Source organism: Penaeus chinensis, chromosome 30 (genome assembly GCF_019202785.1).
Source record: "Penaeus chinensis breed Huanghai No. 1 chromosome 30, ASM1920278v2, whole genome shotgun sequence".
Classification (NCBI taxonomy): Eukaryota; Metazoa; Arthropoda; class Malacostraca; order Decapoda; family Penaeidae; genus Penaeus; species Penaeus chinensis.
In genome coordinates this window covers 1189028-1205614 of record NC_061848.1, presented here as the reverse complement: position 1 = coordinate 1205614, position 16587 = coordinate 1189028, and the positions used below count along the sequence as shown (strand labels likewise).

The window sequence follows — 16587 nt, the reverse complement described above, 5'->3', positions numbered from 1 at the left end:
ATAGGACGAGGCAGAGAGAGGCCCTTTCCGAACAGAATTGATGCGCGTTACATGGATGACAAAGCACACTCTTTATCATAGCGGTTCGGGAATTAGTTCCAGCTGCCTCTTTACCATGTCGAAATATATGTCTAGGGTCCTTAGTCCTCACTCCTCCTCCCCAAAGATCCTCCTCGTTCACTCCATTCCATTATCGACAATAGATTTAGAGTCCGTGAACATGCATGGCCACTGTTATACGGCAATGGAGAGAACATGCCGGTAGAAGGTCCAAGGGTTCTTAAAGTACCGGTAGAGAGTTCGATGATTTCGAAGGTATTGCCTTCCCTGGTCGTAAAAAATTGGGATGATTGTTACTGGTTTTGCAGTAGCCTAGTGAGAGTGAGAGTGAGAGTGAGAGTGAGAGTGAGAGTGAGAGTGATGGGAGCCAGTCACGGCAGTGGGGTTGCTCGTGACTTGACCTTGCCTGTGGTGACTGATAGACCGGGAGAGAAGGAAGTATAGGTACATTTTATTACAGGTTAATGAGGGATAAGTTATTCCGGGGAGTTTTGTTGGGTGTCATCTTCTGGTGCGTTAGATTTTTTTTTTTTTTTTTTTTTTTTTTTTTTATCAGTTTGGGTATTTTGGAGTACAGATTCTTCTTGAAAGCCGTTCTATGCATGTTTACAATTCTAAGAGAGAAGAACTTATTCTTGACATCAATTTGTGATCCGTATGTAAATGGTTGGAAGTTATGAATTTATAGATATCTAAATGCTTCCTATTGCACAGTGTAAAGTTTATTCTGTGTGATATGACTTAACCTTCCTAATCTCACCCAGTCTGCATATTGGCATCCCATCAGACCTGGCCTTTCCTATCTTGTCCTATCCTGCCCTGTCCTTTATTGTCCTTTCCTACCTTGTCCTCCCCTATCCTGTTCTGATCCGTCCTTTCTTGTCCCGACTTATCCTGTCCTAACATAACCTACCTGACCTAATCTGACTGGATGTAATCTGACCTGATTACACTCACGTCACAAGAGATTGGCCTGTTCTCTTCTCAAATTATGCCCCTTTAGTGATCATGTCAGAGCATAAGTAACTTAATTTTTTTTTTTTTTTTTTTTTTAATAACTAGTTCTCCTCAGCCTCAGTTGATGAAGACCTCTAAGTTTCTTCGTAATTCTTGTTATTTCATTTCTTAACATGTTTTTTTTTTTGCCCGCAGGTCCACTAAAGATTTTGGATCTGAGAAGAGTAGACGATGAGTCCGGCCAAGAAGTCAATATGACATGGACACCAGACCCAACTTCAATTCAAGACAGCTATAAGGTAAGAGCTTAGGTATCCATCTTTTCTTAGTACCTGTGAAATATATGAAAATAAATAGTAAGATGTTAGTACTGGTTCAGTATTGTGGTAAGTTTGTAGAAAGGAGAAATATGTCCAAAATTGTATCATTATGTTTTTTTCTATTTTTCAGCAAGCATTTTTACTCCCTACAATTTGCTGTTGAGATTAATGTATCGTGATCTTCTCCTTTCAGATTTTGTACCAGGAGGTAGAAGCTTTTAACGGAGATGCACGCACTAGGACAACCACAGAAGAAAAGGCCACAGAAAGTCTTTATCCTGGAAGAAATTACTCAGTTTCTGTGGCTGCTGTGTCAAATAATATAGAGAGTGAACACATGTCTCTCTATGTTGCTACTAGTAAGTGCATATTGTTATGATTCTTGATATTATTCATTTAATACTATAGTATAAGCTATAGTTATTTAAATGAAGATTAGTTAGGCCTGTATGAATATACGCAATCATTTTCAGAAATAATTCAATCTAACAACCAATTTTTTCCCACAGAACCAACATCCCCAATTATTGAAATGCAGCCAATTCCCCACGGCCTCACCATATCCTGGAAGAGTGATGATACTTCCCGTCAGGATGGATATGCTGTTGTTCACATTAGGAACGACACAGGTAATGAAAATATATAATTGAAGACCTGTGTTTCATGATACCTGAAACAAGATCATGTTATCACTTAAGGATAAATTTGATTGCTATTGGAGATCTCTTCTGTTAGGTGATTTGAAACAATTATAAAGAAAGACTAGAGACTTAAAATTGTATTCTTTTCAGCTGCAACACAAATTCAGAATTGATATCTATTGTGTCTTTTTTTATTCTCTATTAATTTTTTTTTCTTCAACCCACAGGAGAGTCAGTTACCCATAAAACAGGGAAGGAACAAATAGTGTTGGAAGACCTGTTCCCTGGTGCTAGATATGAGATTAAGGTCTATGCCATATCTCATGGTCTGTGGAGCGAACCTCATGCCCACTTCCATGTAGTGTGTAAGTCCAGATGCTTTGTTGAGTGATTAAGCTTGTACTAACAATTCAGACTTATCTTGTGTACAATACTCTTTATAGTAAGTAATTTTGTTCTTGTGCATGTATATACAATTTGATGTCAGCAATCAGTGAGGCTTGGTACTGCTAAAGCCATAAGAGCACTGGTTTATTTCCATTCACTGTAGTCACAGGCATAAACCATGTTCATGTCTTATGAATTACGTTAATTTTTTTTTTTTTTCATTACAGATCCAAACCCAATTCGAAACCTGACTATTAGCGCCGCCACAAACACCACTGTGATCCTTTCTTGGCTGCCTCCAATTGAGTCGTTATTCTCACATTATGATATAAGGTTGGTGGTCGTGGTAATGGGTTCCTGACATGTTATCCAACAGCTTTAGTTTTAGGGGAGATCACTTGATTTGAGACTATGGTAGGGCTATTTACTGGATTTGTATTTGTTTGTATGGAGTAGGAAGGAAGATGAATATAAAAGTTTTAGGAAGGTTAAAGCTTATAGGTTTGGCAAATTTTAGAGCTGAACCAATGCCTTTTTCCTATAGACACATGGAAGTTGGAGCAAGTACTGTGCTCGTTGGGGAGAGTATGTATGAGACAAAAAATGTTGGGAAATATGAGTAACGGCAAGGTGTATTAGCAGCAAAGAAAGCAGAAGGCAGAAGCTAGATAAGGAAGTACTGAAAGATGTGAAAATTTGAAGTCCTGAGGTCCTTAGTATCAAGGAATGGGAATCTGGAGGATGAAGTATATTGTATGGCAGAGGCAGAGTAAGTTATGGGTGGAATGAAGAGTGTTCTTAGGGTTATGAAATTGAAGGCAAAAAGGGGTGCATGCAGTGTTGTGGTTGTATAGGCTATGTTATATGCTGCAGGAACAGGATTTTTTTTTTTTTTTTTGTTAGCTGTTTGGGGAGGTGGCAGAGGAGCACAAGTCTTGTAATGAGGCTTAGTTGCTGCTGCTTAAGGACTTTATACAAAATGATCATATACTTTGGTCAGACACAGCAGCCTGATTATGATCCTCTCAGTTCTGTATGGAGGTATGAAGGGTTTGTGGAAGGAAAAATGATTGGGGACTATTTCATATATGCATTACACATAAACATGCACAAGCACCCACCCCCCCATCTTCCACACAAAATATCCTACTGATTTTTTTAATATATTTTCGAATTTTAAATATATAACATATGGAACTGATTTATTAAACAACGTACTTTTACTATTATTTCGTACTCATATTTTATTATAATTACTCTGTTGATGATATCATGAATGGAATGAATCCTTAGAAAGATATCCAACATTGTCATTATTCATGTTATAACTTCTCACTTCCTCCTACGCACAGGTACCGCCCCGTAGATGCAGTAGATTGGATTGAGTTGCCGCCCGTCAATAAAACCTCAGTTGCCATGGACAGCCTGCAGCCTGGAGAGCGCTATTTGATTGAAGTTCGTTCCATCTCTCATAACGTAAAAAGCTTCACCTCTGAGGAAGTTCAACATACTGTTCGTAAGTAGAAGGGCATTTTTCTGTGTGCTTGATACTTTATGTGTATATAGATGTTTGATAAGTGGAAGGATGGGTAGATTCAGGTGTGTGAATATGTACTTTAGGTGTTATTTCATTCACTGCTGTTAATTTTGTCTGGAGATTTGTTATAAGTAATTTATGCCTGCCTTTTTTATTTTCATAAAATTATATTATAGAAATGATATTTGTCATGAGTTAATATTTACTTCTCATTAATATTGCTTGACTGACTGATCAGTTTCTATATTGTCAGCACTAATTAAGCTTTCTGTAATTGTTATCAATAAGGAGATTGTATTTTGCCTCACTAAGTAATGAAAAAAGGAAGAGCATTGTCTTAGAACTAAACAATTATAGCATTGGCGATAAGTACAGCACTTTATCCGAAGCACTCTTTCACTTTCAGCACCAAACCCAGTGAAAGGAATCACACCAGTACTCGATTCCCACAACATAACCTTCGAGTGGCCCAGACCGGATGGCAGACTAGATACCTATACCATTATCTGGTGGAGCAACTTTGCACCAGAGACAAAGGTTGGATTTTTTTTTTTTTTTTTTTTTTTACAAGATTTTTCTTATTAAATGTATCAATATATTTTACTTTATAAATCTGAAAATATTTATGTATATGAGAGAAATACAGATACTTTACGTGTTCAGGAGTCTTTTGACCTTCAGAATTCAAATAAATTGATTCCTTTAACAGCATTTCAAGGAAATTCCTGGAAGCCATGCGACGGAAGGTATAGACCGAAGAATGTCCATTGTGGTAGACGAGCTGATGCCTGGAGAGCTTTACCATTTCCAGATCTATACTACAGCACATAAAGTGAATAGTGAGGTGGTGGAGCTCTCACGCAGAACTAGTAAGTATATAGTGTCAGGGTTTCTGCATGCCCTAAGATGTTGGAGAAATTCATATTGGCATATATTCATGCATGCCCAGAATCTGAAGAAAGTTATAAAAAGGATGTATCTAACAAATCATGGAGTAAAATGGAGATATTAACTTATTTTTACAAGCTGTATGATTCATCTCTGCTTTTGAAAGCCTTGGTATAAAAAGAGCGAGCAACTGCACTCTTAGACTGGCCTGGTTAGAGCCTAAAGGCCTAGGATTTACCTGTAAAATCAGTTACCTATATATTGATATATCTTATGTGTAATGCTTATCATGGAATTCTTGAAGGACAAAATACCAGCAAGAGATAGTAATAAGACTTGCTCTTTTCTTCTTTAAGCTAATTTAGCACTTTTATGAAACTGAGAGCACCATTTTATTTCAGTGCCCCTCATCACATCTGACATTAGAATTGGGCATCAGCCAGAGAGCAGATCAATGGCCATTATATATACACCAACACCAGAATCTGCATCTATCTTTGACATGTACAGATTCATGTTATCCGACCCTTCCATACCTGTGAAGGAGAAGCCTGCAGATGATGAGGACCGCAAGGTAATGTTCAGTCATGTGTCTATCGTTCATGTGATTCCTTACAAAAATGAAGGAACAGTTCACATTAGAAACACATGATATGTCCTTAAGATTGTTATTAGTATTTTCATTATTATTATTATTATTATTATTATTATTATTATTATTACTATTATTATTGTTATTATTGTTATTATTATTGTTATTATTATTATTATTATTATTATTATTATTAATATTATTAATTTCATTTTTAATGTAAATTGGATGGTTAATTTCAGATTGTATTTAATAATCTGGTGCCTGGACGGGTGTACAATGTCACGGCCTGGACAGTGTCAGGAGGGGTAACCAGCCTGCCCCTCATACGGCAGGATCAGCTCAACCCTGAGTCTGTGTCCAACATCACTGCTGGTTACATCTCAGATACGGAAATTACCTTGTCCTGGAGCAAACCGGCCGGGGATTATGATGTTTTTGAGGTAAGCGTGGTGTAGAATTGGGTTCCTGGCTCAGAGGTCTATGTCATGATTAAATTGCTCTTAGAAATTATTAGAATGTGATATTATTGACATGATATTTGTATTGTTGTTAGTAAAATTAATATTTCATGTTTTTGTTGTTGGCATTGATGCTATTGTTTCATCTTATTTATTATCATCTGAGATATAATTTTAGTATTGTTTTTATTATCTTCATTTCTTATTGATGATGTGCTATTATTATTATTATTATTATTATTATTATTATTATTATTATTATTATTATTATTATTACTATTATTATTAATAATGTTATTAATATTATTATTAATAATGTTATTAATATTATTATTAATAATGTTATTAATATTATTAATAATGTTATTAATATTATTATTAATAATGTTATTAATATTATTATTAATACCATTAATATTATTATTGTTATTATTATTATTATTATTATTATTATTATTATTATTATTATTATTGTTATTATTATTGTTATTATTATTGTTATTATTATTATTATTATTATTATTATTATTATTATTATTATTATTATTATTATTATTACTACTACTACTACTACTACTACTACTACTACTACTACTACTACTACTACTACTACTACTACTACTACTACTACTACTACTACTACTACTACTACTACTACTACTACTACTACTACTACTACTACTACTACTACTTCTATTATCATTATTGTTATTATCATCACCATCATCATCCATCTTTGTTATTGCTGTTTTTATTACTATTACTTTCTCATACCTCTTGCCATATGAATATTAAAACTGACTGTCTGCATCTTCCCCAACGTCCACAGGTGCAGTATCTCCGCGACAATGAGCTCTTAACTACAAACACCACGAAAGATTCAGTCACTATCGCGAAATTACGACCATATCGCAACTACACCTTCACAGTCCTCACTTGGGCAGGAAGCACTAGGCAGTCAAATTCTGTGTCGGCAACTTTCACCACGAGGGAGAGTGTTCCTGGGAAGGTAAGTTAGGTTGGAGAATTTTGGGACTTTTCCATGCTCTCTCTCTCTCTCTCTCTCTCTCTCTCTCTCTCTCTCTCTCTCTCTCTCTCTCTCTCTCTCTCTCTCTCTCTCTCTCTCGTCTCTGCTCTCTGTCTCTGTCTCTCTCTCTCTCTCTCTCTCTCTCTCTCTCTCTCTCTCTCTCTCTCTCTCTCTCTCTCTCTCTCTCTCTCTCTCTCTCTCTCTCTCTCTCTCTCTCTCTCTCTCTCTCTCTCTCTCTCTCTCTCTCTCTCTCTCTTTCTCTCTTTCTCTCTTTCTCTTTCTCTTTCTCTCTCTCTTTTGCTTTCTCTTTCTCTTTCTCTTTCTCTTTCTCTCTCTCTCTCTCTCTCTCTCTCTCTCTCTCTCTCTCTCTCTCTCTCTCTCTCTCTCTCTCTCTCTCTCTCTCTTCTCTCTCTGTCTCTCTCTCTCTCTGTCTCTCTCTCTCTCTGTCTCTGTCTCTGTCTCTCTGTCTCTGTCTCTGTCTCTCTCTCTCTCTCTCTCTCTCTCTCTCTCTCTCTCTCTCTCTCTCTGTCTCTCTCTGTCTCTCTCTCTCTCTCCCTCCCTCCCTCCCTCCCTCCCTCCCTCCCTCCCTCCCTCCCTCCCTCCCTCCCTCCCTCCCTCCCTCCCTCCCTCCCTCCCTCCCTCCCTCCCTCCCTCCCTCCCTCCCTCCCTCCCTCCCTTCCCACCTATTTCCCATTTTCCCATTTTCCCATTTCCTCTTGTCTCTCTATCTCATGCATATGCATTGCCAGGAAAATTAAAATCCTTTTTGTATTCCTTCAAAAAACAGGTGAACAGATTTAAAGCAACCATAATGAATCCAAGTGAGATATCATTAAGCTGGTCTTTGCCTGCGGAAGAACAAAACGGCATTCTCTTGGGCTACATGCTGAAGTATAGAATCAAGGTAAGAGTTCGTTGTATCTCAAACTAGGTATATTTGAATAAAGAGAAGATATGCATACTCATAAGTCTTGATTATTCATAATGATTTTTATCATTTCTCCCTTAATTTTACACATTTTTTTTCTTCTTATTCCAGGGTTCCGAAGTTGCTCCCAAGATGTACTTTGCAGCAGATGAGGAGTCGGGCATCATCCAGAATCTGATCCCAGGAGAGACCTATGTTTTCCAGATTGAAGCCATGACTAAGATTGGCCCAGGACCCGTTAGGCACATAGAGAAGACAATGCCTATTGGTGGTATGTCTTTATCACTTTTTTATTTCTCAGTTGTTGTTTTTTTTGTTTTTTTTCTTTTTTTTTTTCTTTGGTCATTTGAATTAGTTGGAAAGTAAGCTTTTTAACTTTTGGTAATCCAGTAATGTAAGCAGTAAAAACTTGAATTTAATTCTGAAGAACAAGTCTAGTAAATTGCTCAAGAGAAATGCTAATATAGATGCGCATTATTGGAGTATAGATAGTAAGTTATGTAATTGCCCATCTTCCAATATTTCTTTGAGTAACAGTCCTTTATCTATTCTTCTCTTCCAGATCCCCCTGAGCCAGGTCCTCTGGAATTCCCCACAGAAGTGTCTCACACTGCAAACACCATTCGCGTTCGTTACCGGAAGCACTACTTCTCCAACAAAAATGGGCAGATTATAGGATACACAGTCATTGTAGCTGAAGATGACACCAAGAGTTCCAGAGGGGTTGAGTTGCGTACATGGAAGGACGTTCAGAGTTATTCTCTGTGGCCTCCATATCAGGTAATTAAGGATATTCCTCAGTTGGTTATAGTATTGTTTGTCCACCCAACTTTTTTATGCCTTTACTGGCTTTATTTCCCTATTGCACAAGATGTCATAATAAGATTTTAGTTAGCTGTTGCAATGTGTAAAGATGTGTGAAGTTTACATGCATTAAAACTTTAGTATATGAAAATATGAATATGGTGAGGAACATTTTGTGCAATCAGATCATGTCCTTTTTAATGAGTTGAGAATTTAAGAATATATTTAAAAATGATCTCTTAGATATATAGGAAGCTTAACCCTATAAGCCAAAATGTTGTGGCCTTATTCATTCTTTAATTTATTCTGTATTTTTTTTTCTGGCAATAGGTTACAGAACGTTACTATCCATTTGTCAACACATCAGTGGAAGACTTCGACATTGGTGTCGAGGAAGATTGTGAAAATCAAGATAGCTACTGTAATGGGCCACTCAAACCAGGAAGTACATACAAAGTTAAAATCCGAGCTTATACAGCAGCAAACAAGTTTGCTGACACTCACTATAGCCATCCAATAACAACAGGTTAGTCATGCAGTGGTACAATATAAGATTTAACTGTTCATTACCAAAGAAGGCCTTTCAATGATTTCTAACTGATAATATCTTACTTTAACAGTAAAACTGAAGAGTCAAAGTTTTTTGCTTTACATATTTTGGTGTCTGTCTCCAAAAGTCAGCAAAGACTTGGGAGACATTTATGAGACAGAATGTGAAAGGAAGATTTTGTTGCAGATTCTGAAAGTGGGAATTTAGGATTGCTTGTGGCTATTCCTGTGGTATTTGTGGTGTTGGTGGTGGTATTGGCGGTGGCTATAAGACAGCGAAGATCATGCAAGTCGTCAAGAAAGTCTTCTAATCAACTTAGCAATATACACCCAATGCCTGATTCCATTAGAGAAACAAGGTAAGCCATATACCCAGTAGCTCTTGGTGAAAAAAAAGGAAAAAGTATGTGTTTGAGATGGATGAAAGAGTAAATATTTTGATGATATATGATTTCTTATTTATACTATGTGTAGGTGTTTGTACTATATTCATGAGCAAATGACGCAGAATTATTTTATCATATTTCATTATATCTATATTCAAATGGGCATAGAGGGCATGTCCTTTACTGCCCCAACCACAGATGCCAATTAACAGCCAGGGGGAGCTTTGGCTAGAGGCAAAGCCAGGGCTTAAACGACTCCATGACTACATGAGTTATCACAGTTTAAAATAGCATACTTCCTTTTCTTCAGTCGACCTGTAAAATTGCAAGACTTCGTGGCCTACTTCCGATTCATGTCTGCTGACTCTGAGTACCGCTTCTCTGAAGAATATAGAGCTTTGCAACACGTTGGTCATGACATCCCACACAACGCTGCTGATCTCCCGGTCAATCGGCCCAAGAATCGTTTCACAAACATTTTGCCTTATGACCACTCACGTTTCAAACTGCAGTCAACAGATGATGAAGAGGGATCTGATTACATAAATGCAAATTATGTGTCGGTAAGCCATGTAGTGATTGATTTCTTTAAGCGTGTTTATGGTCCAGCATCTAGAGGATAAGTAATTTAATATGATAAAAAGTATTACAGGTCAAGAAATGTGAAACTTCTAAGGCAAAGATATATCAGGACCATTAATTTCTAGCTGGCAGTTTAGCATAAAATGTGTAATTTCCAGTTGATATAAAGGAACTGCAAACTTAGTTTAAAGGTTACAGATAAAAGTTGTAATGAATGAAAAAAATATTTAATCTTCTAAGATAAGTAATGAAAGCAACTATTATTTATATTTACATGTTTTGTTTGTATATGAATAGGAATTGAAGTAATTGATTTATTTTATTAATTTTTTTTCTTTTTCTTTTATTATATATATATATATATATATATATATATATATATATATATATATATATATATATATATATATTATTTCATATTTGTACTTTCAGTGCAAAAGTTTCTATGAGTTGATGATATTCACTCCCTGAAATTCTGAATAATTGCCATAGAATTTAACAATTAAATTTCCAAGTCAGACTAAATTATATTTATTTTTATCTCCAGTTTTGTATTTTCTTTGTTTTTTTAACTTTTTTTAAAATACATCTTTCCTTTAACATCAAAAACTAAATTAGCTCTGTATAAATAAAGGTAACGTGTAAGTGTCAGTTATGCTACTATGATTTTTTTTTGCTCCTTTTTTCAATGAAAAAAGAAAATGTGTTTGTATTATGTGATGATTAGGAGATTACCTCTTTTAGAAGTTAGTGTTATATTTACATTTGAAAAATAGAAATTAGAGATAAGAATTCAGTGTCAGTGATGGCCAATGGTACCAAATATAGATTTGATAAAAAAAGGAGCCAAATTGAAAAGAAAAGAGATCATAAAAAGGAAAATAGAAATGAAAATATCAAAGTTACCACATTTTTTTTATGACATGAAATCCCATTCTGACTAATCTTCTCAGGGCTACAACTCTCTGCGGGAATTCATCGTGAGCCAAGGGCCTCTCCCGTCTACAAGGGATGACTTCTGGCGCATGTGTTGGGAGAGCAATTCGCGAGCCATCGTCATGCTGACACGGTGCACAGAAAGGGTATGGAGAAGCCTTGGCCTCATTTGCTCTTTGTTCGGCACAAATTCGAGTTGTCTTTGGTTAGCTTTTTGCTTTTTGTTTCATATATTTTTCTTCTGATTTGGAGGAGGTTTTGAATATGTCTTTATCATAATATATACATTAGAGCCAAAGGGACACACACACACACACACACACACACACACACACACACACACACACACACACACACACACACACACACACACACACACACACACACACACACACACACAAAAAAAAAAAAAAAAAAGAATGTATATATTTTTGGGTAACATATATTTTTCCTCATTCTCCATATCTCTTTAACCTTTTCATCCCCGACTAGGGCCGTGAGAGATGTGATCACTACTGGCCTGACAACATGCAGCCAGTCTACTATGGAGATATTGAAGTGACTATTCTGAATGAGCGCTATTTCCCCGACTGGAATGTTACAGAATTCAGAGTCTGCAAGGTAGGCTTTTTCGGATTTCATGTTGATCTGTTGTTGTTTTCTTTTTCTTTTTCTCACTCCTCCAGTTCCTTGTTTAACATATCAACCCGCCTATGACGGGCCCCATCAGTTATGATTTTGAGATTTTTTGGCATGTTTAACCTTCTCTTTAAATTCTTTATCATTTGACTGCTAAAAATGGCAAACCCCCATTGATATGGCAGCTGTTTGACTTCCAAAACTTTAATGCTTGAGAAAACTTGGAATCTCAGCAAGGTGTAATAAAGTTACAAGATAGAATGTAGAATGACTCTCTTTGTGGCTAATGATTCAATGATTCTTATGCTGCTAAAGATAAGAAAAAAAAGGAAAGAATAGTATTTGTTATAGTAGAGAAACATGCCCATTACTGAACATAAGATTTCAAATTAATGAAATTGCCTGCCTTGAAATAGCTTCTTTACATAACTGTAAAAAAAAGTAAAAGATTAAAAGTAAATTAAATGATAATAGCATCCTCTTCTTACCTAACAAATGACATACATTAATTTGCTGTGGTATGATGACCAAACTTATGCACTGTCTTCAGGGTGAAGTTTGCCGCATGATTCGCCACTTCCACTTCACGACTTGGCCAGATTTTGGTGTACCCGATCCTCCGCAAACGTTAGTTCGATTTGTTCGTTTCTTCAGGGAGAGCGTTGGTGCAGATCAGAGGCCAATTGTCGTACATTGCAGGTTGGTTGGATATGATTTTGTGTTTATATGGTTGTATGTAACAGGCACAAATTTGTATTTTTTTATGTTGTAATAGATTGAATATTTAATTAAGAGTCAATAATCAAAGTAATGAGCTATATCAAATAATCGACAATTCCATTTTTTCCATTTCAGTGCTGGTGTTGGGCGATCAGGAACTTTCATTGCTTTGGACAGGATACTGTTCAGCAGAAGAACAAATGACTATGTGGACATATATGGTATAGTTTATGAGATGAGACGACAAAGAGTTTCCATGGTACAAACTGAGCGGCAGTATATATGTATTCACCAGTGCCTTCTCTCTGTCTTGGAAGGAACAGAAAACGAACATCCCTTATCTGAAATTCATGATAATCAGGGTTACGAAGGTAAGATTCACATTCCAGAAGTGTTCAAAGTTGTTTGATATATGTGGATGCATACGTGTCTATCACATTGTTTTTAATTTTGACTATTACTATTAACAGAATTTGTAAGCTCACATAACATTGATGTTAAGCATTAGATTTAGTACAAGTTCATCAGTGCATATGATAATAGTAATTAAAAGTTCAATAGTATTTTTTTTTTGTTAATGGAATTCTCTTACTGGTCTAGGACTGAATGGGATATTGGTATCAGGAATTTCACCGAAGCAAAGATGATTGCCTTTGCCTCAGCCACTGATTTCTATGGTTATTGGGCAGCTGTCTCTTAGAACTTTGTGTTCACTTTGGTAATAGATGGATATTTGCATGCATATGTTGACCACATAGTTCTGATAATTAATGCTTGTTGTGAACCTTTGTAGTCAACTAATAGCTCTGTTAGGTCATGTGCTTGTACCTTGAATTAGTCCCTAGATGCAGAATTTGTTTTGCAGAATAAGGGCCTTGTAAAATATTTAAATAGACTCAGCTATAAAGACTTACCCCACAAAATATTTTTAAATGCATAAGAAATATCACCATGCAAGGCTATGTTGAAATTGCAGGGTTTTTTTTCCCCTTATACTTTGTAAATGCTATTATACTGAAGATCGGCAAGCATTATGTATTGACATAGAGTTTAAAGTTTAACAATATTTTTTTTTACAATTGCCACTCCTTCCACGTAGACAATACAGCATACACAAAGACACACTTGAATGTAGACACCAATTTGCTGTATTTGTTTAATGATCCAACATATACAGATACTTTACTCTGGTTATATTGTGTGCTGTCTGTATTAGATTTTCCAATATGAATCTTCATTCTGAATTTTTTTTTTAATGTATTTGTAGCTGCATAACTTACAGCCATTCTTTCATCCGTTTTGAAATATAAGGGAATAAGGAATGAAATTTAATTCATTTGTGCAGATATTGTATTCTCACAAAATTCCAGAAGAATGGAGGAATGCACTTTCAACATCCAAAGGACACTTGCAATAGGAAGTTGTTTTGGTATCTAAGGATCCTTGCTGTAATAAATTTATGCACTGCTTTATTAGCTGCCCTTGAGAGAGCCATTTTATAGCTGGTACTAAAGGAAAAACAGAATAACATAGGAAATACTTGCTATTGTAATAACCATAATTCAATGAGTGCATAAAACCAATGTGTCACTCAGTTGAAAAGGTCTTGCTGAGCATGGGATGCTGCTCAGAGTATGAGTATTCACTGAATCATCTCTTGGAAAAGAGAGAGAGAGAGAGAGAGAGAGAGAGAGAGAGAGAGAGAGAGAGAGAGAGAGAGAGAGAGAGAGAGAGAGAGAGAGAGAGAGAGAGAGAGAGAGAGAGAGATTTTGTCTGTGTGAGAGAATTTGTGACTGTGTGTGTATGTGTGTCCATGCATGCATGCACATTTGTGTGTGCGTGTCTGTTTCTATATATGTGTGCATGTGCATATGCATGTGTGTGTGTGAGGGAGAGTGATTGAAAGATCAAGTTCAGTATGGTGTTTTTTTTTCATGTTGGAGATTTGTAAATGCATACTGTAAGTAAACAGATTTGTAAAGTTAAATAAAGCAGTAACTAGCATAGTCCTAAACTTACATGTAAAATAGAGATGAAAAAAACTAGAAGCAGAAGTAGCAAAGGATTTTTTCTATATTTGTAACACCTTCTCTAAATTTATAATATGCAGTTGATGCTCACAGAATTTATTAGCAAAAATAAAGAAATAGCTTTGCAGAAGATGTTGTATCCAATAGGATTAAGTGTTGCTGAAGTAGATATATTTCCAAAATGTATCCATGTATGTTTTTGTAGTGTTAACAGTTTTACATAAAGAGCTCATAGGATTAACAACCCCTTTTAATCTTTAATTTTTGTTTTAATTTTTTTGTATTTCTATTTTTTGTCCTTCACTCTAATTACCATTTTTTTAATAGTCGAGAAATGTAGTTTCATAAATATGTATACATGTTAGATATGATATAATGAGTGCATGAATTGTTGAAATGTCCTTCAGGATTGATTAACGACAAACCCTGTTGTTGAATAGCAGATGGTTCCTACAGTTAGACTCTCAGGCTAATTCTGTTTATACCCTTTTAAAGTCTACTATTAATCATAATTCCTTTGATTTACTGTTTCATCATCTTACATACTAGGAGTTTGAGTTTGAAGAGACACCTTACTCTAATTCAACTGGTTTATCAGATAAGTCTTGCACATTCTTTATGTATTGTATTTGTTAAACTTTGCATCTCTTTACACAGATGACGAAGGAATAGCCGAGTCGAGCATGTGACAGGAGGTGTATGGGTTGCATTCCCTTGCAGCCTGTACAAAGTATGGAAATGACGTGACTCTGGCAAAAAACAGACCTTGAAGATGCGTTTATCAGAAGGAATCTCCGTGGGAGTGTGTACAGAAAACTATATTTTTATAGTAATTTATCTTAACTATTCCAAACTTTATGGTTTGTTATCAGACTTCAGTCATATATATGTATACAGTATTATATGTATACAGTGTTATATATGTACTTATGTATGTATGTGTATATATATACTTGTCATCTTGTATGTCAGTGTATGTTTGGTGTTAACTTTATCAAAATAGATTTAATGTAAAAATTTCATCTCTATTTTTCCTCATTATTTTTGCTGAATTGTAGACAGTTCTTGTGCCACTTGCAAAGCAATTACAGGATGTATACTGTATGGTGTTCAAAATTGCTTTTGATTTTGTTATGTAGTAGAGCACATAAAATTACTTCTTGAAAAAAATGTGGTGTTTCTATGAAGTTTGTAAATATATTGTAAAGACTGTAAAAAGCAGAAATAAGAAATCATATTATTAGCAGATTAATACTACCTTCTGTCCTATACATACGTATTATAAGATTTAATTTGTGAGGGGAAGAGTAATTGATAAGATAAACCAAGGTGCTATCATATCTGAGATTTTTCTTTCATAAGAAAGCAGGAGAAACTAAATCCGTCCTAGTTTTATTTCACTTTGCTTCAATTTCCTTTTAGTGATTAGTTTTATAGTATCTTTTTTACAAATATTTCATATGTATTTTTTTTTTTTTTTTTTTTTTTTCCATTTTTCTTCAGATGTGTTTTTCTGTGTGTGTGTGTGTGTGTGTGTGTGTGTGTGTGTGTGTGGTGTGTGTGTGTGTGTGGTGTGTGTGTGTGTGTGTGTGTGTGTGTGTGTGTGTGGTGTGTGTGTGTGTGTGTGTGGTGTGTGTGTGTGTGTGTGTGTGTGTGTGTGTGTGTGTGTGTGTGTGTGTGTGTGGTGTGTGTGTGTGTGTGTGGTGTGTGTGTGTGTGTGTGTGGTGTGTGTGTGTGTGGTGTGTGTGTGTGTGTGGTGTGTGTGTGTGTGGTGTGTGTGTGTGTGTGTGTGTGTGTGTGTGTGTGGTGTGTGTGTGTGTGGTGTGTGTGTGTGTGTGTGTGTGGTGTGTGTGTGTGTGGTGTGTGTGTGTGTGTGTGTGTGGTGTGTGTGTGTGTGTGTGTGTGTGTGTGTGTGTGTGGTGTGTGTGTGTGTGTGTGTGTGGTGTGTGTGTGTGTGTGTGTGGTGTGTGTGTGTGTGGTGTGTGTGTGTGTGTGGTGTGTGTGTGTGTGGTGTGTGTGTGTGTGTGTGTGTGTGTGTGGTGTGTGTGTGTGTGTGTGTGTGTGTGTGTGTGTGTGTGTGTGGTGTGTGTGTGTGTGTGTGTGTGTGTGTGTGTGTGTGTGTGTGTGTGTGGTGTGTGTGTGT

At 36.0% G+C, this 16587-nt stretch overlaps 1 protein-coding gene across 2 annotated transcripts; it reads left to right on the top strand.

Moving 5' to 3' along the window:
• The first annotated feature begins 1215 nt into the window (after nt 1-1215).
• LOC125041454 (tyrosine-protein phosphatase 10D-like) lies at nt 1216-15967 on the top strand. Of its 2 annotated transcripts, XR_007116272.1 has the most exons (23): nt 1216-1316; nt 1531-1696; nt 1847-1966; nt 2206-2343; nt 2593-2698; nt 3718-3881; nt 4309-4439; nt 4612-4771; nt 5192-5364; nt 5625-5825; nt 6673-6852; nt 7658-7774; nt 7910-8069; nt 8361-8578; nt 8933-9128; nt 9339-9510; nt 9848-10100; nt 11073-11201; nt 11548-11676; nt 12245-12393; nt 12550-12785; nt 13015-13132; nt 15102-15967. XR_007116272.1 is itself a non-coding variant. In XM_047636428.1 (22 exons), the coding sequence occupies exons 1-22, from the start codon at nt 1272-1274 to the stop codon at nt 15131-15133; spliced, it is 3375 nt and encodes a 1124-aa protein (XP_047492384.1). In that variant the 5' UTR covers nt 1216-1271; the 3' UTR covers nt 15134-15967. The 2 variants fall into 2 exon arrangements, 1 of the variants encoding a protein (XP_047492384.1); XM_047636428.1 differs by lacking the exon at nt 13015-13132.
• The last annotated feature ends 620 nt before the right edge of the window (nt 15968-16587 follow it).

What these genes read in the sequence shown, in the direction of transcription:
- LOC125041454 (XM_047636428.1), top strand. Translation starts at nt 1,272, where the DNA reads ATGACATGGACACCAGACCCAACTTCAATTCAAGACAGCTATAAG. An exon ending in CAGATGATGAGGACCGCAAG is followed by an intron (nt 5,365 to 5,624) that starts GTAATGTTCAGT and finishes GGTTAATTTCAG; the next exon opens with ATTGTATTTAATAATCTGGT. An exon ending in TGATAATCAGGGTTACGAAG is followed by an intron (nt 12,786 to 15,101) that starts GTAAGATTCACA and finishes CTCTTTACACAG; the next exon opens with ATGACGAAGGAATAGCCGAG.